Source organism: Fundulus heteroclitus, chromosome 20 (assembly GCF_011125445.2).
Source record: "Fundulus heteroclitus isolate FHET01 chromosome 20, MU-UCD_Fhet_4.1, whole genome shotgun sequence".
In the NCBI taxonomy this organism is placed as follows: domain Eukaryota; kingdom Metazoa; phylum Chordata; class Actinopteri; order Cyprinodontiformes; family Fundulidae; genus Fundulus; species Fundulus heteroclitus.
The window spans coordinates 37,115,475-37,142,645 of NC_046380.1; the positions used below are offsets into that span (position 1 = coordinate 37,115,475).

General features: G+C 43.1%; 2 protein-coding genes, 1 long non-coding RNA gene and 1 pseudogene across 4 annotated transcripts; 3 read left to right on the forward strand and 1 right to left on the reverse strand.

Annotated features, from left to right (window-relative positions):
- Positions 1–212: 212 nt before the first annotated feature.
- LOC105933903 lies at positions 213–2,118 on the reverse strand. 2 transcript variants are annotated; one of them, XR_004933571.1, is made up of 3 exons: positions 1,883–2,118; positions 341–480; positions 213–265 (listed from the first exon to the last, which is right to left on the reverse strand). It is a non-coding gene; the product is annotated as an uncharacterized LOC105933903 (long non-coding RNA). The 2 variants fall into 2 exon arrangements; XR_004933572.1 differs by having other exon boundaries at positions 1,879–2,118.
- Positions 2,119–2,298: 180 nt separating this feature from the next.
- Positions 2,299–9,270, forward strand: cxxc1b (CXXC finger protein 1b). Its single transcript, XM_012873878.3, has 14 exons — positions 2,299–2,467; positions 3,758–3,873; positions 3,978–4,078; positions 4,187–4,323; positions 4,433–4,588; positions 4,675–4,821; positions 4,907–5,014; positions 5,131–5,309; positions 7,729–7,936; positions 8,054–8,164; positions 8,275–8,324; positions 8,404–8,500; positions 8,652–8,804; positions 8,906–9,270. The coding sequence occupies exons 1-14, from the start codon at positions 2,465–2,467 to the stop codon at positions 9,050–9,052; spliced, it is 1,713 nt and encodes a 570-aa protein (XP_012729332.2). The 5' UTR covers positions 2,299–2,464; the 3' UTR covers positions 9,053–9,270.
- A 4,492-nt stretch (positions 9,271–13,762) lies between these two features.
- Positions 13,763–26,211, forward strand: LOC118567141 (the record flags this gene model as incomplete). The annotated part of the gene is given in 15 exon segments (XM_036151460.1): positions 13,763–14,025; positions 14,559–15,077; positions 15,185–15,316; positions 17,179–17,311; positions 17,398–17,675; positions 18,150–18,232; positions 18,344–18,387; positions 18,573–18,713; positions 18,821–18,889; positions 18,987–19,007; positions 19,099–19,188; positions 25,424–25,585; positions 25,668–25,856; positions 25,974–26,051; positions 26,131–26,211. Coding segments are annotated over 14 exon segments (1,860 nt in total), but the record flags the coding sequence as incomplete, so codon positions are not given.
- A 636-nt stretch (positions 26,212–26,847) lies between these two features.
- Positions 26,848–27,171, forward strand: part of LOC118567268 — a 1,582-nt pseudogene continuing 1,258 nt past the window's right edge.

The window sequence follows — 27,171 nt, forward strand, 5'->3', positions numbered from 1 at the left end:
GAGGTTTGGGCTGGCGTCCTTCCGCGGCGCACGGCCTGCAGGCGTGCGCCGCGGAAGGACGTCCGCTGAGGAGAGTTTGCGCTCCGTGACCCGCGGCGGTCTTCTCTGTAAGAGGAAGGAGCGTCAGGTCTTCAGAAAGGCTTGAAACAAAGCAACACTGTAAAGTCCTTACTTCTTGTTTTATTTGATGGTGCGTCGGCTAAAGACGCCTCCGCGTCCGCGGTGGACATCAGCTCCAACGCGCTGCTGACTTCAGTCAAAGACGCTGCGAAAGGAGACATGATGGGTTCAGGGAGAGTACTAAAAACTTCACTTTGTCCACTGGGCCTGTTAAGCGTACCTGTCTGAGCCGCAGGCTGGCCATCATCCCACCCTGAGCCAGTGGTTGGTGAACGCTGGCACTTTGGGGACTTATCCACCTTGTCCTTGTCTTCCTTCATAACCGCCACGCTCTGTCTTTTGTCCATTGCACCATTCAATCTGAGGAATCATCGACATTGTTCTAAGACGACCGAGTAAAATATTCACACCTCTTGATCGCTTCCCATTATGGCGGAAAAACATGAAGTAGTTCACAACGATCTACATAATCTTCCAGATTTTTTGCTTACCCTGAAGAGAAGCATTCCCACAGCATGATGCTGCCACTGCCATGTGTCACCCTAGGGACAGGGTGATGCTATAGCTTTCCATCATGCTTTGCATTTTTGCATATGATTTAGAAAGTTTAGGTCTGATCTGACTATAGTGCATCTTTTTCCACAGGTCTGTCTCATCCATGAAGCTTATGGCAAACTGCAAACTATCCATCCTGGAGCTGGGCCTCTCTGCAGTGCTCTCGGCTGCTTTTCTAATTAATAATCTCCTTACTTAGGCTTCCTTTAGCTAGACAGCCATATATTGGTAGTTTTTTTTTTTTGTAGCTGTGCCGTATGCTCTCCGTTTTTAAGTGTCAGTTTGAGCAGTGCAGTTTTACAACCCGACTCCCCAACCTTCTCCCTGATCTGTCTGCTGTATTGCTTGGTCTTCATGAGGCTGTTTCCATGCCAAACCTCTGAAGACCGTGTTTCTTTCTCCTTACATTTCATATTGTGCTACTTGATGTTGGTCTACTATATAAAATCCTAATGAAATACATAAAAACTTGTAAAGTGACAAAATGTGAAAAACAGATATGAATATTTCTGTAATAATCTTTCAATTTGTCACTATGTGATTTAAAAAAAAAAAGAGCAGTTTCCATTGATGAAAACTGCACGAGTAAGGCTTTAAAGGTTGAGCTAAGGCAGCTGACAAAAGGGAAATAAAAATCTTCTCACGCTGCAGAGCCTGGATCAGATCAATAGCTGAGGTTTCTTAGCTGTTAGTGATGAGTGGACAACGTGGAAATGGCAGCAAAGTTAATCTATTATTCATCTCCATCTTGCCTACATTTAAGACTCAGATGAAATGGAGCACAGGGATGTCCTGACTCCTGACAGCACTGTGAGCGAGCTGGAGGCTCTTACTGCCATCATCAATCATTCACCTACACAAAGCGCAATCAGCTCATGTGAACTGTCGGATGTTTTTATACCACCCAAACTTTTATGTTCACAAAGTGTTCAGTAGTATGCACCTGGAAAACTGACATGTATAAGGCATGCAAGGGAGCATGCAGTAATGCATATTTTGTGTCAAACTGAACTGGGAGAGTAAGAGATTAACATTCAGTAAATCATGCCTACAGTCATCCTAACTTGTTCAATGCTTTACGCTTTAAAAATAATAGTTCAACAGTTGTTTCTGTTAATTAATACAGTCAGTGAAGTCCAAGAAAATGCTGTTTATTCCTGCATTCCTGCCTATTAAGGTTTCTGGAAAATAAATTGTACTCACTTACAACTCTGTAATCTTTCCAGGAGAGACTCCAGGATGAAGCCAGTCGCGTTCACAGATCCATTATTCAGCGAACTGTGAGCTATGGAACTATAAATTTGCAGCTCAACTGCGTTCACAGCCGCTCTTATTTTCCATCTTCCTTTCTCTCTCATTAACTCCCCCCTCTCGCTCTCTCAGCTGGAGCATCCGTGGTGTGTGTACCTGTGTAAATAACAAAAACCACAGGACTATCTATCTATCTATCTATCTATCTATCTATCTATCTATCTATCTATCTATCTATCTATCTATCTATCTATCTATCTATCTATCTATCTATCTATCTATCTATCTATCTATCGTCAGAAAGAGCCGCAGTTCTGGGTATATCCTGCAGATGGCAGTATGTTCCAGCTGGTTGTTGATCAATTCCTCTCGAAGAAGAACTTTTTCACGAGCGCTAACGACTGTAGCCGAAGGCATATCCGTGGAAAGTTAGCATGATGCTAGCTGTTGAAGCAGCGGTCTTCGGTCCCTTGTAATATCGGTTTCCACGCCGTGGTTGTTGTTTGCTGCTCCGCCAAAGGCCGCGTGATCACACAGAATGGTCAGTATGGCAACGGTAACCTAGTTACGATCGAACCCGGGCTCTGGAGACAGAGGTTAGCTAGTGTAGCTGGGCCCGGTTGCCAACACGGGAAGTCTGATTATGTTATACTTAGATGAGTGGATCCGGCCGTGTAGCTGATGAAGAACAGTGCATGGTGTAATTCCTTTTTTTATTTTTTTTATTTCGCCTATCGGATTTTATTGTTTGTGTGTGTTCGGCTGATGCCAACTTTAGCGCGCAAAGTGTCAGATGTGCTTCTGTAAACAAAGCATCCTAGTCAGTGGGAGGTTTTCCTCTTTGACTGCACCCCAACCAGCTGACAAAGTCCTGTTGTGGAAAAGTAAAGAATAAATCATCCAAAGAGCTACAGTTCGCGACTGGGATACACATTTTAAAGTTATACCGGTTTATAGCCAAGCTAATTGCTGCTGGGTGCTTGTTCTCATCAACAGCTCTGTCAGAGGAGATCTCAACCTGGGTTTTTATTACAGACCTTAGTCGTTGCAAACAGTACATCCTCCTCTAACTCTAGGGTTTTACATCTCAATAAATAAATAAATTATAGCAGTTTCTTGAAATTGTTTCACTTTAACAGATTTACTTGATTGTTTATGAATAAAACAGAAACCCGAGGTGGAAGAACTTATTTTTAAGAACACCACTGCAAAAGCAGGATTTTTTTTCCCCCACCAGCTGTTCTGTTGGTTTGCTGCTGTGTTTGGGGTCAGTTTCTTCCTCCAGGATCAGCCTCACTTGGCAAACAAATGGACTCGTATTTGACTTTTGCAATCACTTAATGATTGGCTCGGTGGCTGCACAGTACCCCGGTCCTATGACTGCCTATCAGGCCCTCCACCAGCACGCCTGACTGTTGGATGTGATTGTGCTGATATTTTTCCAAACACGGCACGGTGAATTATTCCCAAACGCCTCTACTTTGGCCTTGTCCTCTGTCCCAGAGGCCTTGGTGTTCTCACATCTAATGCTGCAGACCTAAGTTGTGGTGCCAAGTCATTTTTAGAGAATAAGACATACTTATTCAGTCTTTTTCAACTTGTACTGACATTATTTGAACCTTTTGGGTTTTCATTTTCTGTAATCTACAATTCACATAATTACAAGAAATACAGCCTTGACATATGTCTCTCAGTGTAATAAATGGGTTTCCCTTTCTGACAGTGACAAAAATAGTGTGATGACGTTCTAATTTAGTATCTTTAACACAATCTGCAACAGATTGGTCCTCCACTGTTTTGCACTGATTCGGTTTCTGATTGTCTCTCCTAGGACAGCGAAATGTCAGATGTCGACCTTGCCCCGGGGCCCGGGAGCAGCAGCATGGATGGGGAAAATGCTCCGCTGTACTGCATCTGTCGAAAGCCAGACATCAACTGCTTCATGATGTAAGTCCACCACCACTGCTGCTGTTTTAGCCAGTCGCTTAAGCGTAGACGGGTGCAACAGCGTCTCTAAAAGCGCGCCGTGCTCTTGTTCCCTGCTCTCCCAGCGGCTGCGACAACTGTAACGAGTGGTTCCACGGCCACTGCATTAACATCACGGAGAAGATGGCAAAGGCCATCCAAGAGTGGTACTGCATGAGCTGCAGAGGTCGGCTTTTTATATATATATAAATATTTTTTGCATTACTTCCCTCGTTGTTTGGATCATTTAACAAGATGTTTCTATTACTGATGTTTTCTTTTGGGGGCCGAGCAGAGGAAAACCCGCTGTTGGAAGTAAAATACAGATCGAAGAAAAGCCGGGAGAAGGAGCCGGACTCGGACAGAACCGAAAGACAGTACAGCACCCCGAGCACTCCGGACTATAGGAGCGACAGACGCCGCGGGTCCAAAGTATGTGGCGCCGATTGCAAGCAGTCGACAATAGCCTCTAGTGGCTTTATCGGAGCGACCAAAGCCTCCGTGGTAGGTTGACCTGGGCTGTTGCTCCCTGTGCGTCCAGGTGAAACGCTCGGTGCGCATGTGTGGGGAGTGTGAGCCCTGCAGGAGGACCGAAGACTGTGCCCAGTGCGACTTCTGCAAGGACATGAAGAAGTTCGGAGGGCCCAACAAAATCAGGCAGAAGTGCCGCTTCAGGCAGTGCGAGGTCCGGGCCAGGGTGAGTCTCTGTACCTCTCGCCAAATCCCCCCCCCGCACCCTTATAGTGGAAATTGTGCGAGCTGTTTCGCTTTGTTTTGCCTCAGAAAATGCTTCGCGTGAAGGAGGAGGAGTTCTCTCTGCGCGAGAGGAGGGAGAATTCCCACTACAGGCGAAGGCGCTACTCCGACGACTACGACAGCGAGGCAGAGCTTTACCAGCAGTACAGGGCGGTGGGGCTGGACGGCGACATGGTAAGCTGATGCTGCGAACCGGCTCGCTTTGGATCGGATGCTTGATCAGAAAGTCACCTGACCGGGCGCTGCGTTTTCCGCGCAGGCTTGGGGGAGCGACGACGACGACGAGCCGCCTTTCAGCCCCGTCATGCGCAAGAAAGCCATAAAGGTGAAGCATGTCAAGAGGCGGGAGAAGAAGATTGAGAAAAAGGTGAGTTTCCTCGTGAGCTCCGGTCGCTACGGACACGCTGCGGGCACGTTAAGGAGATGTCCTGGTCGGATAACGTCTCGGGTTTAAAAGGATGTTCTCTCACGGCCGTTTTTTAGAAAGAGTCGCGCCGCCACAAGCAGAAGCAGAAGCACAAGGACAGAAGCCGACACAGCGAGCGGGGCGAGCTGCGGGACAGCGGGGGGATGCGCCAGTGTCTCGGGCCAAACTGTGTGGAAGCATCGAGGCCCAACTCCAAATACTGCTCCGAGGAATGTGGCATGAAGCTAGCAGCCAAGTAAGCCTGGTCCCCATCTACACACGGCAACAGTGTTCATACGCCTTGAATTTAATCCGTTTTTTGTCCCATTAGAACAGCAAACTTTGATATAATCTGTTGAGTTTCTATATGATAGACCATCACAAAGTAATACGGCTGTGGATAGGAAAGTAACGATTTGCAAATATTATCCTGAGAAGTGTGGTGGCTGTTTGTATTTAGCCCCCTTTACTCTGATTGCTCTAAATTAAACCGGGTTTGTTCAGAATTCACGTAATTAGTAAATAGATTCAATCTGATTATGATTTCATCTCTGCATAAATACAGCATCATGCTGCTGCCATCACGTTTGGGCCGAAATGCTCGTAAAGGCAATTATAAATGCACGATTCACGCGGATGTCAAGTGGCCGCAAATACTTCGTTGTCCCTTCAGGAATACCAGCTGTAATCAAGTTTGTTTTCTTAGTGGCTACTTTTACAGAATCTGTTATATATGTTAACTTTCACAAAGATTTCTTTTGGCATCGTCTTTCCGCTTAAAAATCCCCATTGGCGGCAGCTTTTTGTGCGGATGCTGTGCAGCCCAGGGCGCAGGTGGAACGCGTCCTCTCATAGCCAGTTGTTTTCAGCGTGATGGAGGATTGCATCTTTATTGTTAACTGTCCTGGTGAGAGGCAGGTCAAAGGTCAAAGAGACTTCATCCGTGCCTATGATGTCGTCTGGTCCGATGGAAACCTCGGCCATCTTTGTTTGAGTGAATTGGTGGAAGTTGGTAACCTTTTCCTCATAGTCGGGAGGGAGTCGCTAACACGGTCGTCCGCGCCCTGATGGACAGACCCTTGAATCTGAGACACCATGATGGTCCGCCTCTAAAATCTTCAGTTTTCTTTACGGTGGCGATGGTTCTGACTTTCAGTCGGGTCTGCGCCGTGGCAACACCTCCGCCGTCTGCTCTCTGTTTGTTCACCCAGTCTTTGAGAACGTTTTCAAGTTCGGGCCATCTGCATTTCTTACCTCTGAAAGCTTTTGTCGTCTTTCTGCGCTGGGTCAGTTCCTCACGCTGCTGTCTCCAGCGTCTCACCATGGATTCACTGATGCCAAGCTTACGTGCAGCAGCTCGGTTTCCTTTCTTTGACAGCCAGACCGATGGCCTTTGACTTGAAAGCTGCATCATGTGCGTTTCTCCGCGCATTTTCCGTGACGAGGGTGTGTGCACATAGCGCAAAATGACTGATCTAAAGAATTTAGAGTGAGTGATTTGATTTAAACCATGGGTGTCAAACATCTGGCCCGCGGGCTGGATCCAGCCCGCCGAACAATTTAGTCCGGCCCGGTGGCTAAATGCATTATCATTGCTAGACAGTGTCCTGTCTGGCAATGTGGCAATAATAATTGTTGTCTTAATGCCAAAAAGAGCTCATCAGATTTGACTTTCACAAGTGGAGCAGTACTGCTTTTGCCATAGTGCTCCGCTTGATTTATGAATGTGAATAGTTTTATTATGATTCATATAATAAAACTATTCATTATATTTGAATATCTCAAATGATATGGACCATATCAAATGATATGGACACTACAATGGGTAAGTAGGAGAGGAAGGAAGAACAAGAAGAAATAAAAGAAAAGGTGAAAGAAAGAGGAGATAAAAGGAAGAGAATGATAAAACAATTATTGAAAAAAACATGTACTTTGTTTAATTGAAAATCTGCAGTTTCTATATTGTCCACGAGGGGCGCTGTGTTTTAATTAGCAGATTAAGTTTCAGGTGTGGAAAGATTTAAATAATTTCTTAATTTTTATCTGTTTGATGTATTTTGTCATGCAGGACAGTGTTTTTTAGTTCCAAAAAAAGTGAATAAATTTTTTTCAACATTGTACAATTACTGTGATCAGTTCTTATGCATAATGCACAAGTAAATGTTTAACTGAGTAAAAGTATTGCTGAAATTGCACATACTTTTCTTAAAAACGCTGCGGTTATTCATAATATATTGTGTAAAAGTGAAATTAATTTAATATAAAAATCAACAACAAGTCCACATTTATTAGTTCTATTTAATCTTGCAATGAGTTTACTCACTTAATCAGATTAAGCTGTATGCGACCCCTCAATCAAAATGAGTTTGACACCCCTGATTTAAACAATTTAATTGGTCCTCTGAGACCTCTCCTGTAATTTCATCGGTCTGCTGTGAAAAAACTACCGTGAATGTTTTGGCGGCATTAAGCTCGTTAGCCTGTAAAAATCCATAAAATAGCCGCGTCACAGTTTACGCGTTCAAAGCGTGTGAAAGAAGGTGCGGCTTGTAGTCTGGATATTATGGTAGTTTATTTTCATGTGTGGTATTTCAAAGGAGAAGTTCACAAATGGTCCGCTTGCTCCGCGATTGCTAGAAATTGAATGTGGTGTTTCTTCTTTTTCCGACCCGCAGCCGGATCTACGAGATCCTCCCGCAGCGGATCCAGCAGTGGCAGCAGAGTCCCTGCATCGCCGAGGAGCACGGCAAGAAGCAGCTGGAGCGCATCCGCCGGGACCAGCAGAACGCCCGCCTCCGCCTCACCGAGATGGAGCGCCGCTTCCACGAGCTGGAGGGCATCATCGCCAAGGCCAAGCAGCAGGCGGTTCAGCAGGACGAGGAGGTACTGCCCTCCGCCTCAAAACCGCGTTCTCGCGCGTTTGCCGCAGGTTTTTAAAGATTCGGGATTAAAAAAAAACAAAAAAAAACATAACCGCGGAGCCGCTGTCTGTAATCGCAGGTGAACGAAGGGGAAAGTGATGACACGGACCTGCAGATTTTCTGCGTGTCCTGCGGTCATCCCATTAATCCCAAAGTGGCGCTGAGACATATGGAGAGATGCTACGCCAAGGTGATCATTTATTCAGAAAATCCCTCTTTACAGCTAGAAGGTGATTCATGTGTCGTCTACAAGCCTGTCTGCTTCTAAACACCTGTTTCTGAACTGATTCTTCTCAACAGTACGAGAGTCAGACGTCCTTTGGTTCCATGTATCCCACAAGAATAGAGGGGTAAGAGAAAAAAGAGTGCGCTCTAGAGAAGAGCTTAGCTTTTTGGAGTCCACCTTGATGTTTATTAATCTCCCTGCAGCGCTACCAGACTCTTCTGTGACGTGTACAACCCCCAGAGCAAGACCTACTGCAAGAGGCTGCAGGTTCTGTGTCCAGAACATTCCAGAGATCCCAAGGTGTGTGGTCCTCCATCGGCTGTGGGGGAAAAAAACAACAACAACGACCCTTCCAGCAGATCTCCCAACTTGTTCGGTTAAACATGCGTGATTTTTTTATTATTATTTTTTACGTGGAGATCCAAGCCGGTTTCTTCGGTTTGCCCTCCAGGTGCCGGTAGACGAGGTGTGTGGATGCCCCCTGGTGAAGAACGTGTTTGACCCGACGGGAGATTATTGCAGGGTGTCCAAACGGAAGTGCAACAAGCATTATAACTGGGAAAAGCTGAGGAGAGCTGAGGTGGACTTGGAGCGAGTCAGAGTGGTAAGGGACTCTGTTGCCATGGAAGCTGCTATTTTAAAAAGCTGCAGCCGGTCTTGATGATCTGACCCATTGTGTGTTTTTTTTTTTTTTTGTCCCCACAGTGGTACAAGCTGGACGAGCTTTTCGAGCAGGAGCGTAACGTCCGGACTGCCATGACGAACAGAGCCGGTCTGCTGGCCCTGATGTTGCACCAAACTATCCAGCACGACCCCGTGACGACGGACCTGCGCAGCAACAAGGATAGGTAGTCAGAGTTGTGCAGATCCCTGTACATAATAACATAATAACGGTGGGCTAAAGATGTAAAGTTCTAGATTAGCTACTACTTTGATCAAAGACGATTTTCTACCATTTTAGAGCGTGCGTATGATAATATATTTTTCCCTAATAGAGGTAGACGAGCGCATCGAGTTGAAAACTGCTGTTTTTGGTATAAGCATTTTGAATAAACAACTGAAACATGCTACACGTGGTGTCATTGTTCCTGTGTCAGGTCTGATGTGTTTACGCCAACGTCACATACATATATCCATACTGTCGCAGATGATCTTAACCTGCGTTTACGTTTTATGTCCTGATTGTCGTTTCATATAAATAAAATTGGGATGATTTTTGACAACTTTTAAACTTGAATATTGCAGTAAAATGTGGAACAAATGATTCAAATTTCAAATGATTACATATTATACTGGAAAAATAGCATAATTAACTAGGACATACTTGAGGTAGGCTAAACTATTTCATTTACACTAGTTTGCATCTCTTGAACTTTTTCACACTTTCTCTTGTTATGACCACAAACCTCAGACTCCCTCTGAATATCTTTAATTATTGCTCCTAGCTCCTGTTCCTTGACCATTCATGAGGTCGACGGTAAGAACACTTGTGGGGAGGAAAGGAACTTAGGACATCTGTGCCGATTCCAGACAGCCTTTAACTCTGACGTCGTCATGAGACAGAAACGCACATAGATGATTCTAATGAAATCCGGGCCTACAGCCTTCCGAAAATGAACTACAAAATGCATGCTTTGTATGTCGTGTCATGCAAGGGATTGTGGGATTCCTTATAGCACCTTAGCGATGGTAACGGACATGATGAGGTTAGTGTGCTAAAGGAACTGGTAGGAAGGGTACAGGTTCCTTCCTTATCGTGGTGACCGCAGACACCCTTCCACTTTGGCTAAAGAGTCCTTACAAATTAGCCGTATTTAGATGGACCCCCAGTGTGTTTTGGGGGGGGATTTATGATAAGGACAGTAGTTGGAAAGATAGTGCAGCATTCAAACATTTTTACAAATAGAAATCCTAATCTGAATCTTAATTGGATTTAGTTCTGGAGTTTGATAAGCATGCCGACAGCGTGATACAGCTTCAATTCAATTCAATTCAATTTTATATAGCGCCAAATCATGAAACATGTCTTTTCAAGGCACTTTACAAAGTCAAGTTCAATCATATTATACAGATTGGGTCAGATTATACAGATTGGTCAAAAATGTCCTATATAAGGAAACCAGTTGATTGCATCAAAGTCCCGACAAGCAGCATTCACTCCTGGGGAACCGTAGAGCCACTGGGAGAGTCGTCTGCATTGTACATGGCTTTGCTGCAATCCCTCATACTGAGCAAGCATGAAGCGACAGTGGAAAGAAAAACTCCCCATTAACGGGAAGGAAAACCTCCGGCAGAACCGGGCTCAGTATGAACGGTCATCTGCCTCGATCGTTTACAGAAGACAGAACAGAGACACAACAAGAGAAACAAAAAAGCACAGAAGCACACATTGATCCAGTGATCTGTTCTACGTTAGATGGAAGTAGCGGGTGAGCCGTCTTCTCTGGAAGATGTCACAGTTAACAGAACGCCAGACCAGGTGTACCTACTATGAAGATAAAAGAGAGAGAACAGAAAGTTAAAGCAGAAATGACAACACGTAATGCATAATTGAAGAACAGTAGAACTCTATAGAGTAAGAAAATTAGATCCTGATATCCTCCAGTAGCCTAAGCCTGTAGCAGTAAAACTATAAAGGTAGCTCAGAGTAACATGAGCAACTCTAGTTATAAGTTTTGTCAAAAAACTTATAACTAGTTTTTTGACATTCTGATCTCACTGTAGGAGTGATCAGAATCAGCTTAATTTGCCCAAGGAATTTTACTTTGGTTACAGCGCTCTCAGAGTACAGATAATTATATGTTTTTGGGCAAGAAAAAAAAAAAAGGGAAGTGAGTTTTGAAAGTGCAATATACCCAGTTTTGTTTCACAACATTGTAGTTCAAGTGTAGAGATGTGCATTGCGTTTAGCAGGTTGACAGCAGAGGTAAGAAACTTTGGGGCAGCTGGATTTTGTAAATAGTCCCCTGTGGCACCAACCTGGAGGTAAGTCTAAACAGTTTGTGTGCAGGATGAATGCGGTCTGCAAAGATATTTAGCAGCCATTTTTCTGACCCTGGACCCGTACAAGTCCTGAAAAGAGGGCAGGTGAGTATCTCCGTAGGTGAGCCCTTATGCTCCTCCCTGCAGACCTAAATGTTGTTGTCTTGGGCAGTCCTGTTTTGTGGATGAGCTAAACCACACAGATGGACAAACACAGGACAGAGTGAATTATGTCCGGGTACAAGACGACCAACAGCTCCCCTGGAAGGTTGTACTTCTTGAAACTACAGTCTCTGCTGGGCCTTCTTCTGAACAGTGTCGGCATGCAAGGCCCCAAGAAAAGGGTGGTTCAGGGTAATGTGCAGTGCTGGGTTCCTAGCTCACGTAGCATTTTGCATAGGCAAAAAGGTTCAGTTTTGCTCTCATCTGTACAACGCAACCTACTTCCACATTTGTATTTGCCGTGTCCCTTCCATCTGTGATCCTGCTTCCTAGTTGTATCCTTGCTTTCACATACGTGATTTAGGTGAAGAGGTTTACAGCAGAACTGTGCGGGGTTGCCGAGGAGGCAATGCAATCGTTGGCGTGCCGTAGCAGAGCTGCATCTAAACCATCGCCCTCTGTGGCTTAAGATTAAATGTAAATAGAACTGGTCAATTTCTTTTAACAGTGTTTTTTTTTTTGGCATTCCTGTCCTGTGAACAGGTTCTCCCACTTCATCTCTGGATCTCTACGTCTCCACCAGACTCAACGTTGACCTCATGGTACTTCTCTAATTAATCCTCTCCTCGCCATGCAAGTTTAGGTGCACTCTTTCTGTTTTTTTAAGATAATTGTTTAAATATTTTTTCATGAGACATGTAAAGCTTGGGATGTTATTTTATACGTTAACCCAGGTTCAAACTTTTCCATAGCTTTATCCCTAACCTAGCTGGTGTGTTTCATTGTCTTCACAGTGGTGCTTGTTTCTAATGCAGTCTTCTGAGACCTTCACAGAACGCGATTGCACTTAATTTTATGAAGTGGTATCAGATTAAAGGGCCTTGAATGTGCAATACAGCAAAAAAAATTTTTTTTTTGAAAATCATGTCCCATTTCCCTTTTTACTTCTCAGTTATGAGCTACTTTTTTGGTCTATCAAATAAAATCCACAAAAATCCTATAGATTGTGCATGTCACAGCAGAGGGTCAGGAAGCTTTTCCAGTTTACCAAGAAAACTCTGTATGGGGACAAGAATAAACTGATAAATCCTGATAAAAGTGCACTGCAGTACCCTTTTCAATGTTGAAAACATCCAAAAGCCAATAATTTACTTTACTTTAGCGGTAAAATTGCAGAATATTTTTTTTTCATCCATACAATTTTATTTTTCAAATCATTTTGAATGTTGCACAGAATTTCTGATGTTATCGAGTGATAATGCCCAACTCTGATAACCTGGTGCATTTTATCATTTGGGTTTTAAAAGGCTTTGCAGAGAGAAGGAGAAACCTTGCATACCTTGAACATTTGCATTTTAAACAAAATACTGCAAATTTTAATCAAAACAATGTGTATAGGTTTCCTCTTCTGCCTCCTGTTATCTTAAATATAGCCCTTGTGGTTTATTAGATATAATCTGTAAAATTCCTCACTATATCTAACTCCCACCTTAGGTATTTCTGACATAGTTTTTTCCTAATACTGTAAAAAAGGAAAAAGGAAAAAAAAGCTATAAAAACATACAAACCATGAACGCAGCACCTAATATGGAAGACTAGACGTAGAAGGATCTAGGACAAGACGATTCACCCCTTTGCCTGCTGCTCTGACTGGAACACAGCCTGTGCAAAAACATTAGAAACAGTTTTATTCTATCATGTTTTTACTCTTCTTACCAAATTCTTTAAACAGACCAGCCTTGAAATTAGCTATTGCTCAGTAGAGAATAGAATTCAGCTCCTTGTTTGTTTGGTTTTATGCGTGTGCGAAATCTTTACGTAATTTACTAAAAAATCGTTTGAACTCGAAACATGTAATCATTGATAATTTGAAAAAAAAAAAGTTGGGAAAACTACCCAAATATGTATTTCGTGTTGTTAGAACTGGCCTTTTGTGATTGTGTTTAAATTCATATCAGTTATTCACTAGTTATTAGCTGTATTAACATTAATAAGGCATATACTGAATATTAACTGATACTGTATATTCTGGTTAGTCTGGTAGCATTCATCGTGTATGTTTTTATGTTTTTTCATGGAAACTTCCTTTGTATTCAAAAAAAGTTATCTTTGTACTGACACAATCTTCTCAGAGCTGAGAAACAGCATGAATGTTCAAGGTTTTATTCTCTTGTCGTTTATTCTTGTCTCTTGTCAATCAGATACATTACACGCCTGGGAGGACCAACACACACCTTTCTTATCGTACCCCTGAACGCGGCTGGTCTGCCCACAGGATTTGCATAGAACCAATTAAATGGCGTTGCGTGCCTTACTCTAGCCTATTGTACGCTCGGCTCTTCCCGTGGGTGGAGCCAACCGTTGTACAACTTTATAAGTGGCCAAATTAAATTAGACTTTGACTTCTGAGAACTTAATTCTCTGCGTCCTTTCCGCTGGTTGGTAACAAAAGAACTGGGCGATAGTAAAAAAAAAAAAAAACTGTCAACGTCTGTCCATCTGCAAACAAGGGAAAGCGCGGTTTTCTGTGGTACATCGCTTTTTTAGTCCTTGTGGGCTTCCGTTGATGGAGCTGGGTGCATGGTGCAGGCAGTGCTAGTTTAGACCTGGCTCATGAACTGAAGAGAACGTACTCTTTGTAAGAGAGTCGCGTACATTTGGGGGAATATTAACCGACGAAGGTGTGTGATTTTTTTCCTATCCACTTTTGGTGAAACTATTTAGAGCAGCGATGACAGAAGCCAGCTGTTAACTATGTCAATTATGGATGTCAGCACAGCAGAGCACCACCAAGCGCTGCTAATGCTAACAGCTGCTAACGTCTCCCCCGCTATCAGTAAAGGTGTCTGTCCATCTGACGCACCGCTGGTTGCGCGGGGTTTACTCGCGGTGTCGCGGTGTTTGTTGCAAACGGGGAACAGAGAGTGAGAGTAACCGAGAGTCGGAGCGTTTTGTGCGGAACTTTGCGCATGCTCGCTTGTGCGGCTAACGTTATGCTTGGCGGCTAACAATAGCTACATGTCTTTTGCTAGCTGATTCCCCGCTCATAATAACTGCTGGTAGCTTTGCGTTGAACTGTGTACAGTTTACAGTTTAAACTGTCACGTTAAGATGAGAGTTGACTTTCGGTTTCGCTTTATTTACGCACTGTGTTGGAATACATTGTACTTCACCTTTATTTGAACCCACCACCCCCCTTTTTTTTTCTCTGCAGGTTCAGTGATAAACTCCTGAACAGCTAACACCTCCCTGACCCCTCCAGGCTGGGGTCAAACGGGCCACTCCGAATAGGATGCAGGCGCGACTGTAGAGGATATCTTGTCTGTCTGCAGGCGGACGCGTTGGATCCTCTGTAGCCCTTCATCGGTGCACAGATGAGCGGAGAAGCAGTCCAGAGTCGGCTCCCTGTCAGTGAGCCTGTGGAGAAGGTTCAGGGGGGAAACCTCATAGGGAGCATCAAGACAGAAGATACCTCTGATGAACCACCGGCACCCTCAGATGGACCGATACGGGCAGCGATGGAGGGCTCGGACCCTGCTGGAGGCACCCCAGCCGGGGCTAAAGACCAGGGCAAGGCTGTCGGTGAGCCTCCCATGGACTGGTTTGAGCCGCTGGAGGAGGACGACGACGATGACGGCACCAGTCCCTGCAGAAATGATCCAGACGAAGAAAGCCTGGCAGGAGAGAATGAGAGCGTTGCAGGCAGCGAGAGAACTACAAAAAGAGTATATCAGTGAGTTTAGTTATGGCTCTTCAGTGAACGCAAACTGAAGTTGCAACATTTGTTCCCATACATTTTTTTTTTTTTTCCATCTTTAAATCTGATTTTCAAATTCAAAGGTATCGACGTAAGCGCTCGCATCCGGATGAGGGGTGGATTGATTGGCCGGCGCTAGGGCAAGGTTGGAAACGCAAAGAGGTTGTCCGACGCTCAGGCTCCAGCATTGGCCAGGTCGATGTGTATTATCTAAGGTAAGTGATGGACATCCATAAATCAATACTTGTCTGGCTCTGATCAGTGCACCTATTTACAATTTAATAGAGATCAAGTAAACATTAGGATATGAGCTTTGATGCATAAATAGGGATTACCTTATTTTTCTGACTATAAACCACACGTCTTTCATAGTTTGGCTGATCTTGCGACTTGTATATCAAATTTAAAATGATAATTCATATTGACCAGCATGAACCATGGAGTAAATATTACCATCTATCGCCACAAGAGGGCTTGCCAGGCTTGTCAAAACTATAATGCTCCTGTACCACATCAACTTATAGACAACAAAGACTGAACACATGTCTGTATGTTGTTTTGCTGTCTCAGTATGCGTTCACACAGGTTAGCATTGCACGGTGCAGCTCAAAGGACCCAGACCGCGACAGAACCCCATTAATGGCCTATCCATAAAGCTAATAACAGCTAGCGCTAGCGTACAGGTCTGTTGTCTGGCCGGGTTACAACTTCGCTGATGCACTGAGCTTTATGTTGCTCTGAAACATCCATGTTGTACTGTTATCTCATTCAAGGGGAAGATGGAGCGGGAGATCGACAGGCGGATTGGTGCGGCGTCTGCTGTGAAGCGGGTGCTGTACCGATCCGTTGTGGTGAAGAGAGAGCTGAGCCAAAAGGCGAAGCTCTCGATTTACCGGTCGATCTACGTTCCTACCCTCATCTATGGTCACGAGCTTTGGGTCGTGACCGAAAGAACGAGATCCCGGATACAAGCGACTGAAATGAGTTTTCTCCGTAGTGTGTCTGGGCTCTCCCTTAGAGATAGGGTGAGGAGCTCAGTCATCCGGGGAGGACTCAGAGTAGAGCCGCTGCTCCTCCACGTCGAGAGGAGCCAGTTGAGGTGGCTCGGGCATCTGGTCAGGATGCCTCCTGGACGCCTCCCTGGTGAGGTGTTCCCACCGGGAGGAGGCCCAGAGGGAGACCCAGGACACGCTGGAGGGACTATGTCTCCCGGCTGGCCTGGGAACGCCTTGGGGTTCCTCCTGAGGAGCTGGCCCAAGTGGCTGGGGAGAGGGACGTCTGGGCCTCCCTACTGAAGCTGCTACCCCCACGACCCGACCCCGGATAAGCGGAAGAAAACGGACGGACGAACCAGATTAAATGCCAGTTTTTATTCTTGGGTTGTGTGAAATAAATGTCTAAATCAATGCTTATAGTCCGGTGCGACTCCTATGTTTTTTTTTTTTGTTTCCCCCCCCCCCCCTCTTTATGACTATTTTTTTTGACGGATGCAACTTGTATCCCGGAGTGACACATGGTCCGAAAACTATACAAAAATACAACATTTATCAAAAAAATAAATTAAATGCTGCACATTTTTCTCTTGCATGTCGTAAATTGAACCAATGGGTCAGATTTTAAAAGGCAGAAACTGGCATCACCCTGGAGAAAGCTTGTTTGGTGCATCTCTACTAAGGACTGGTTGCAAGACATGTCTTAGTTTTCAATTTAGAAGGGTTAAGAACTTATTTATATTTTGTTAATTCACAGCAAGTCTGAAATTCATATTGGTAATTGTTTGGTTTTAACTTTAAGGGCTTCTTTGATAGCTGAATTCTTGTTTTCTCTCAAGTTGTGTTGAGCTTTTTAACTTTTTCTTATGTTTTTTTTTTTTTTTTTTTTTTTTTTACTTAAATTGGAACAGCTAGAAACTATCCAAGTAATGACTACCCAAAAATGCCATCTGGGTTACATATTTGAAAAAAATATATATCCATGAGGTCCCTTTTGTGAAGAAAATAATCAGTACTGTGTTTTATTTATTTATTATTATTATTATTATTTTTTTTTTAATGGTTGTTTTTGTTCTGCATTACAGTCCACGGGGCGATCGAGTGAGAAGCAGAGTAGAACTAGCTACAACGCTCCATGGAACTGACTTGACAAATTTTGAATACAAGACTGGAAAGTTCTACCACGGGGATGCCCCTAGAGCTCGAGGCAGAACGAAGGTTTAACTTCATTTTTTTCTAACCACTTTAAACAACAAAACAGCAAAAAGTTTAGCCCTGCCCAGACGCTGTCTCTGATCTTTCAGAAAAGGTTTCGGGATCGGTCCTCCTCAGAGTCCAGTTGGATGGACGGAGCTGAGACCCCAGACTCCTACCACAGGCTCACCCCGAACATCACGCCCAAGAACTTCCAAATCAACCAGAAGACTTTCTTCCTGAACCACTCCACAGGGGAGTCTAAACAAAGCCCCAGCTCTGAGGAAAAACATTCAGAGGAGAAAATCCGGCTTCCTTTCCCCTCGTCATCTCGACCGCTCTCGCTGCCTTCGGTAAAGGGAGAATTTGGGTCAGAGGAGAGCACTCTGTAAGTTCCTGACTTACCCGCTGACTTTCTTACAGCGGCTTCTTAATGAGGACCGTTTTTCTTCTTCGTCCTGTAAGCGATTAGTGATCTTTGATGAGGAGTGCTTGATGTTTCCACATTCACCTGTCATCCTGTAATCTCAAGCATGTAATCACTTTATTTAACAAACCAACAAAAAAAACTTTCAAAGTTTGAAACTTTTAAATTTATGGCTAATTACGGATGATTTTAGAGCTTTTTTTTCAATCCTAAATTTAATAAGATTGTCAACCATAGTACAACCCATTTCAATCTCATCTAAGAGAAACCTTTATACACGTTGACATTCTGATAAACTTGGACATAAAGTGACCTCGCCAGGCTGTAGACGCCTCATGTTTTCCATCTGTCTGGATAAGCCTACATCTATATACTCTATGCTTATGCACTTCACTACAGTGGATGTGAACTTATTATCACCTTGTTTTTCCACAGGGTCTGTGCAAAGTGTGGTATTTCGTTTACAGGGACATGGTATGACAAACAAAGGAAGAGGCCCTGCTGTCCCTCCTGCTGGGGTATGTCTGTGTAGGAGTCTACAGTCAGTAACGCGTCACAAATAAAACGTATAACTGAACCTATTTTCATACATTACCTTTTCATCTCTCTCCTTTTTTTTTGAACCCCAGCAACATCGAAGTCAATAGAGCACCCACTGATCCGCTTCAGAAAGGTAAGGCAATGCGAGTTAACAAGCTGCGGCTTCACACTGACGTGGTTGGCTGCAGAAGAACATACAATTAGCATGTTTAGAAGCTCGGTGCATATTAAGGCTGCGGACGTCGTCTCAGCATTGTGAAAGGCAGATGATTCACGACTGCTATGACAGCTATTTGTTTTCACGTCTGGGCCGGTCAGTGGATTCCCTGCGGTCAATGTGTGGGATGTCACAACAACATCGACTGTGGCCAGTGTGCTAACTGCAAGCATGGACTGCAAAGCCCCGAGGCTAAAAAACGCCTGTGTCGGAAACGTAGATGCATATGTCCAATCCGCAAGGTAAGGGGGACGGATGCTCGGCTCCTTCATCTTTCTTTTTTCAACTCTTTTCTAACTGTAGTCTTTCCTTATTATCATTATTGTTGTTTTTGTTATTGTTTTTTCAGCAAAGCCCAGGAAGCAGTAGTGTCACTTACAAGAGGTCTTTTGACACTACAGACACGTATGATGACAGTGTAGGTTTTCAAATTACAATACCTGATGATTTATATTTGCTAAATGTCTTATTTTAATCGTAGCCTTTTACTGATATTTTTCTCTTTAAAATTACAGAATGATGTCATGGAGTCCCAGGTAACACGTTTGTATTACTGGATTTGTTGTTTTCAAATGTAAATGAATGGAAAACTGTAATATTAGGAATCCCTGATGTTTCCCAACACAGCATCAGAGTCTCAAAGGCAGCGACACAGAGAACTTCTCGGTCAACGTGGACCTCGATGACGAGGATATGTCGACGGACGACGATGACGATGTGAGTGCATTGTCCTTTTCTGTCTTCCCATTAATAACAAAAATCTTTATAGACCACATACCGTATTTTTCAGACTGCAAGTTACATCAATCAAAAAATGCGTCGTAAAGTGTGAAAAGCAACATAAAGCTCACGTTCATCAGCAAAGTTGTAACCGGCTCGGACTACAGACCTGTAAGCTAGCGCTAGCTGCTAACAGACAGCCCAATAACAGGTTTCTGTCGTGTTCTGGCTCCTTTGAACTGCACCATGCAACGCTCCCCTGCGTGAATGCATACTGAGACAACATACAAACATGTGTTCAGTCTTTGTCTATAAGTTAAGGTTTCAATTCATTTTTAGTTTTCACATGCCTAGAGAGCCCTCTAGTGGCTATAGACAGTAACGTTTACTCCTTGGTTCATACTGGTCAATATGAATTACCATTTAAATTTGATGTACGTCACACCTGAATATAAGTTGCAGGATTGGCCAAACTATAAAAAAAAGTACGACCGAAAAATACGATATGTGGTTAGAAACATGTAAAAGATTCACGATAAATGACACAAAGCACTAAAAGGTCACAAAGAAACAACAGGCACAACTTGTGTCTGAATAATCAACAGCTGATGAGGCTGGGTGATATGGAGCAAAAAGAATATCTCGATGTTTTTAGGCTGAATGCCGACATACAATATTTATCTCAATATGTTTTTATTAAGTAATTATCAAAGGGCATCTCTGAACCAAATGTTTCACAGTCACAATCTTTAACAAATGGCTGTAGATAAATATGAGAAACAGCTGAAAATCACAAACGTTCCTCATACTGGAAATCTCACATGTCGGGTGATAATTATTTACACTGAATATCATGTAATTATAATTTTATAATCACACGGAGCTCATGTCTTATGTCTGCCTTGGCTATGCTCCCACATACTTGGGCGCAGCCTCAGTGGTGTAGGAAGACATTTGAGGGGCCGTGCCCACCCTGGTCTGGAGGCTGTCATTTGGGTTTTATTTTTTTTAGCCATAGTGGCCAACTTTCTATTAGTCCTGTCTCGATTTATCAATCATACAATTTAACCAATCAAACCAACAAGAAAAGCAACATGCTAGCCAACTACAGAGAGGGGGGATGGGTTGCAACATTTGTAGCCTACTTATAGAGCGTCGCCAGTGCAACATGGGTATTCTGACTTATTTCCAAATACAAGGAGTGACAACTGAGCAAAAGAGTGAGCAGGAAGCAGCAACATTAATTTCTGCTGGGAACGTCATCACTGGAGTAAACATTGATGCTGGGAGGGTTAGCTACAGCAGCTCAGGGGCACGAGGAGCAGAACCGAGCAGTGAAACTCAGTCAAATGAAATAAACCCTGCGTTGTTCTAAACCTTGTGCTCCTTAGCTGCTAAAGTTACCTCTCCTAATATGAATGTTTTCTTCGGTGTTCTGACATCAGTGCTGATGTTAATCAAAGCATCTGTTTTTACTTATTCTTTTGAGTTAATTGAATGGACACAGCACTACACTGTTGCCAGATCTGACAACATAAAACCTATCCAACTACAGAAAATCCAGGCCAAATCTCAAAGCGTCAGCCCAAAGCTTCCCACAAAATGTGCAATCAGACAATCAAATAACCTGCACACACAAGATTACTTTCCCAAACATGTCGTCATAGCAACCGCTGAATGTTTTACCAATAGCCTCCCAACATGAGTTGTAAATTTACCTTAATATAAAATGTCTCTATTCATGAAACATTTTGAAGTTGATCATTAGATCTCAACCTCTTTGGGGCATTTATAATTGACATTGACCACTTCATAGTGACAATTGATTAACCAGAGACTATTAATCATTGATTATATCAAGTTTGTCAGATTCTACACATTTCCGGAAAATGAATTCATTGTTTAGCTAGTCGGCATCTAGAGCCATTTTCTTCTGCAGCAGGGACCCACCGTGCACCTGTGAATGTGGCACAGAGGCCATGACACTGTGGGTCCTCAACATATTGCATAAGGTATATGTAATATGTTTTCTTTAAATATGGGGCCATTAGAACTCCGCCCACCCCAACATAAAATGGTTCGACCATTAAGACAACGGCTGGCTGCAACTTTGAAAGTTCGTTCAGCTGCGAACTAAGAATCACAGGTGCACAGAAAAGAGAAGATGACATGAAAGGCTTGAGGGATTTTATTAGTAAATATTTTTTTTAAACTGAGTATGAGGCAGCGTGTGTTTGAGGAAGAGACGGAGAGAGCCATTCCTAGCGATAACAGACAGTGCAGGTGCTGTCCCTGGCCTTAGCAAAGCTTCCAGCTGGCCTGCCTGCAGGTGTATATATTAGCAGGTTTAGCACTTCCTGTAGGTTAACTAAGCCTGGTTTATCACTTAACCATGGTCTTAGTATACACCCCCTTTGCCTGCACTTGGTTGTGTACAATTTTAAAGTGCATAGCACTGACCTTACTTGAAGAAGGAAAACTGAAGGCTTACAAAAAGGTTGTCTAAACTGTCTAAACTTGGTCTAAATTTCTCCTGCACTTGGTTGATTATATTATTTTACCTTTCACTTATACTTTTCATTACATTACTTGAGTACATCTATTTTTACAGTAATTTTCATACTTAAGTACAAGACAAGACATTTTAGATACTTTAAGACTTTTACTCGAGTAACATTTCAGTCAGTAACTTTGACTTTTACCAAAGTCATATTTTGGAGAGGTATTTATACTTTTACCTGACTCTGAGAGTTCAGTACTTTATACAACACTAATCAGCGCAGCTATAAAGCTCCCAAACCACATTAGCTAATGCTAGCTTTTATTAGCTTGACAAACAGACCCCTTCGGGCTGCACTACGTAACGCTCCGTTTTGGGAATGCATCCAGGGAACGGAACGACACACCATCATTTTTGGTGTCGTAGTTATGACACAGAGGCGCAAGGTGATGACATAACCCGTCGTGTCCCAATTCTCCACTTTTGCACACTAACCTGCACACTCGGACCCTTAAGTGCACGTCCACCAGGTGCACACTTCATAGAGAGGTGCAGGGTATAGTGAGCATTGGGACAGGGCCTATGTATGGGGAACACTGCAACAGCAAAATAGACCATCTCAATATAAATTATATAGTCTAATCTTAAAGCCCTTGAGGAAAAAACTGAATATTTAAAAAAATCTTTGCTATTGCCCCAACAGCTGAGCAACATTATAGTGTTTGGTCAGAAAGATGTTGTATACATGTTCTTGGGTACTCTTGCTGTTCTACGTCACCTTCCTGGGGAACTGGACAAGTTGCCCAAATAGTAAACTGGGTCACACACAATTTCTTGGGACTTTAGTGCAAATCTCCCAGCATTCTTTGCTCCGTGCTGATTTTCGTATTGGCCATCCTGATCATTTTGGACAGTCTGTTTTTGACGGCCTTATCTTTCTGTTCATTTGCTGACAGATTGGTGCGCAGCAAAAGTTTCTTCTCAGAGATTCTTGTGATTGTCTGTCGTCATTGGTGTTGTGTTGTCCACTTGAATGCGGTGAACTGGGGTAAATTCTGCGCTTGGAGAAGTGCTTATACTTAATAAATCCATCTGATTAGCAGAACCTGACTGCTCCGTAAGGTCATAATACCTATGGAAGTAGTGAAGCAGACTCAGATTTTCACACACAGCTTCTTTATTTTTGGTTATGTTTTGGGAATTGATGATCTCTTGAGGTTGTAATATTAGGTTGTGCTATGAAAACAGATTTGCTCCTGCACGGATTCCTTCTGGGCCTCGTTTCAGAAAGCTGGGTTAGTGGATATTCAGAGTAATTTCTGGGGTAAATTCCTGCATACCCTGGCTTTTCCGTTTCAGAAAGCTCAGAAGCCTTTACCCTGAGTCAAAGTATGACAACAAGGCTACATTCACACTGCAGCCTGAAGTGACCCAATTCCGATTTGTTTTTTATTTATTTTGCCCATACGCGACCTGTATCTGATATTTTCATGACAGTCTGAACAACACAGATCTGATTTTTTCAAATGCGACCCAGGCCACTTGGATATGTGGTCCTGAGCACGCTTGCTACGTGTGACGTCATCATGTCCTCGAGTGCGCATGCGGGACACTTGGGTTGAACGCATTCAGTTCACACAGGAGATCACATACAAGTCACATATATTTGGAAATGTGAACGACCATGCAAAAAAAATCAGATTTCACAAAAAAATCGGAATTGAGCATTAAGACCTGCAGTGTGAATGTAGCCCAAGTTACTCTATGAAATAACCCTGCTACCGAGCCCAGTTGTTTGGGCTAACCCTGAGTTTTTCCTACTTCTAAGCTGAGATCTTCATAAGGACGTGTTAGAAAAGGCGTGTCCTTTTCTGGAGGAACCTGTATGCTGCAGTGCAAATACTCAACAGAAATCTCTGTCGGGGAGGCTGATCAGACCACCATTATGTATCTTATTATTTCTGAATTAATGTTTTCAGGCATCACTGTTTTTTGCTGCTGTCATTGATTTAGCTCAATAATTATCCCCCCCCCCCCCCCCCCAAATTGCTTTTTGTACACCAGGGGGAGCTCTCAGTCCTGAACCATTTATTTGTCCTGCTCTTCATTACTAAAGGGACCTTTTTTTTTAAATAGTCTGAATCTGCAATAAATGGGTTGATGAGGAATGTTATCTTAGGGCTTTTTGGTTTCAGGTCTCAAAACATTTCTGCAAATTTTCAGTTAGTGTTGCAGAGCATGATGCTCCAGCTGCCTTTAACGAGGAAGGGAATGTGTCAGGTCTCCGTTTTGAAGATGAATAGAGAAGAGCTTGAGATTGTTGATAAAGGGGAAAACACTTTGCACCAAGTCAGGCAGCATTTTAAACTTTCCTTGGAGATCTAAGTTTAGCTTGTTCAGATGATTCAGTTAGGGCTGGACGATATAGGAAAAAAGTATATAGATAAAATGTAAATCATATTGATCCATATCGATAATTATCAACAAATTCCAAGTTTATGCGATAAGTTCTTTGATTGGCTTGAACTGTGTTCTGAAAAAAAAGGGGGGAAAAAAGAATCTGAATACATCATTTTATATTGTCACAAAATCAATTAATCCAATTATGACGTATGTTTACATGCAACTAACCTTGCCTCCAAGATGAATTCTCTCGGGACTGGTTTGTTCACAAACAAAATAATCCATTTTGTCCCATTTCCGTCTGAACTTTTGGGTCCAAACCAAAAATTGCGTCCAGCCAATCAAGTTGCAGTATTATGGTTTAGGGCAGGACACAGCAGCTGTGATGAAAGCAAGAGCTGCCGAGCCCACAGCCGCATCAGAAAGAGCAGCTTGTAAAAGCAAGAACATTATACAGGCAGTCAAAGCACACCAGCAAGGCCACCTCTGAATGGTTCATAAAAACAAAATAAAGGTTTTAGAGTGGTGTTGTCAACAAGACAAACATTTAATCCAGTTAAGATTTTAGCAGCCAGATAATCTGTTGATGTTTAAAACCCTCAAATGTGTCTGAATTAAAACTGCAAACAAGAGTGGGCTCAAATGGGATGCAAAACCAGTTATCAGAAACATTTGGCAGCACATTTGTACTGCCAAGGCCGGCACAACCAGGTATCAGGTTTGGGTCCAATGGCCTTTTTCATTATTGTTTTTCTCTTAATAGAACAAAAATCATAAAACCTTCTTGTATTGTCTGATGTTAAAATTACTTTGATTGGGAATGCGGAAATGACCAAAAAAGCACAGAGAGAAGAAATTGACCAAGGCAAATACTTTTTCAGGTCACCGCATTGATCTAGTAAGACTGGAGGTTTTTTTTTAGGTGTAGTAAAAGCACTTGAGTCTGTGTTTCTGACCTGTGCCCTAGTTGGTAAAAGCAGATATTGTCTTTTGTGTTTTTGTCTACGGATTCGTGGGATTATTGTTGTAGAATTACTTGGCTCTCCCCCATTTCTCACCATGTTTAGACTACTTTTAATTTTGGCTTTTTATTTTGGTTAGATACCGTGTAACCAGCTCTTCCTCAACCAGACTCTGCTGGCTGTTCTTGAACTCTTCTCTGTTTGTTCTGCTTTGAGGGAAAAAATATTATTGCAAGTAACTCTGAACGAGAATGACCTCTATTCACAAACGAGGCTTTTAGAGGTTTTCACAAAAACGTAACCATGATGATTCAGGAGTCGTCTCCCCCTTGTGAACCTGTTTTTGGATTTCTGTCCCCTCGTGCAGTGGCATAAGAAGCGGAAGCGGCGTTCCTGTGGAGAGTGTAAGGCCTGCCTGTGCAGGAAAGACTGCGGCGTGTGTGATTTCTGCGTAGACAAACCCAAATTCGGAGGCAGCAACAAGAAAAGACAGAAGTGTCGTCTACGGCAGTGTCAGAGGCAAGCGATGGTAAGACCCCCTGGGTAACAAAGCGGTTGGGCTTTTCTACTGTACATTTTTTTTGGTAAATGCCTGTGCATTTATTTGCCAGAGACATTTGCTGCCCTTCCAGATGGCAGCAGGTGAGTATGGGCCAGATGGCTCATCGATGCCGGGCCGCCCCAGACCTCACTACACATACAGCCGGAAGCCCAGCTTGAAGAGAAACCTAGACCACCAGGCCGACATGGACTTCACTGATGATGACGACGACGATGATGACGACAGCAATTCGCAACCGGTGAGTCTCGGCAGATTTTCTTTTCCCAGAATCATTGTTGTTGCTTTCTGACTGGTTCTCATCATGTGAGAAAACTGGGACTGTGGTGGTGGGGTTTCTTGTTACCTGCCGTTTTAGATGAACTGGGGCTTCGACCCTTCGAGACAGACCCATCAATCCTTAGACGTGGATGTCAGAAACCACCATTCTACGCAGGTTTGAGAACAGTTTATGTATACATATCAATCTAAGCTCTAAAGCAAACGGAGCATAAACTGATTTCCTCTTACACCAGTTGAATCATTCCAACTTTGGGGTGCGGAACGGCGTGCCGGATCGATTTCCTCACATCAGCAATCATAACTACTCCCAACCAGTAAGTTCACATTCTTGTCTCTCATTTGTTGCCATTTTTCCCTGTTTTCCTTGCATAAGATTTATTGATTTGCACTCATTTTATAAAGTTGTTGAAGCTTAGTCCTTTAAACTTCAACAACAGATAGCTCAGTAGGTAGTTTCTTGCTTAAACTTTTCCTTTATTGTCTCATGCTGGATATTTTTTCTCTGCCTGTCTTTACATATATTGGTTTGTCTGTGTCACAGCAAGTTCAATGGTATTATCCATTTGGACCATTTAAATACAAATATTAGGCATGAAGAGACATACAGAATAAGAGAGCAATTTCTTAAAGCCAACTGAGAAGAGAGTTTCACCTTTTGAAATGCCGTGGCGTTTAATCACATGGCTGCAGGCCATACCCAAAGGTAATTTGATTACTGGTGTAAAGGCTGCTGTTTGGACTCTCTGCCCCCTTCATTCGTCTCTTCTTGGCCGTCCTTCACTCCCCTCCTGTGGTTTGTTGATGCTAGTCTTTTAATCAGATTAAAATCCATGTTTTTTCAAACATTTAACATTGTTTTTAGCAGTTGGAGAATGTGAAGGCTATAAAGTGCCTGTTGCAGTTAGCCTTACATACATCGAAGACGTTGGTAAGAAAAAATAATCCTAGCCATGACTGTTGGGCTCTACAGGGACAAACCTCTTGGACGCTGTTGCGTCGGACCGTTGGCAGCATAATTACACACTAGATACATCAATTCAATTTTTCGGTAATCTCACTTATTTTGTAAAGCTGGACTTGCCAATGATGATTTTAGCTGATTGTCAAATCTGGAAAGCGTTTTACCATAGAATAATAAATGATCTTAGATATAAACTTGGAAATTAGATCTTAACTCAGAGGTTTTAGTGGGATGTAGACATTTCCAGATCCATATTTTCATGACTGAGGTTGAAAGCTCAAAGGATCAAACAGAACATATTTGCTGTACTTAA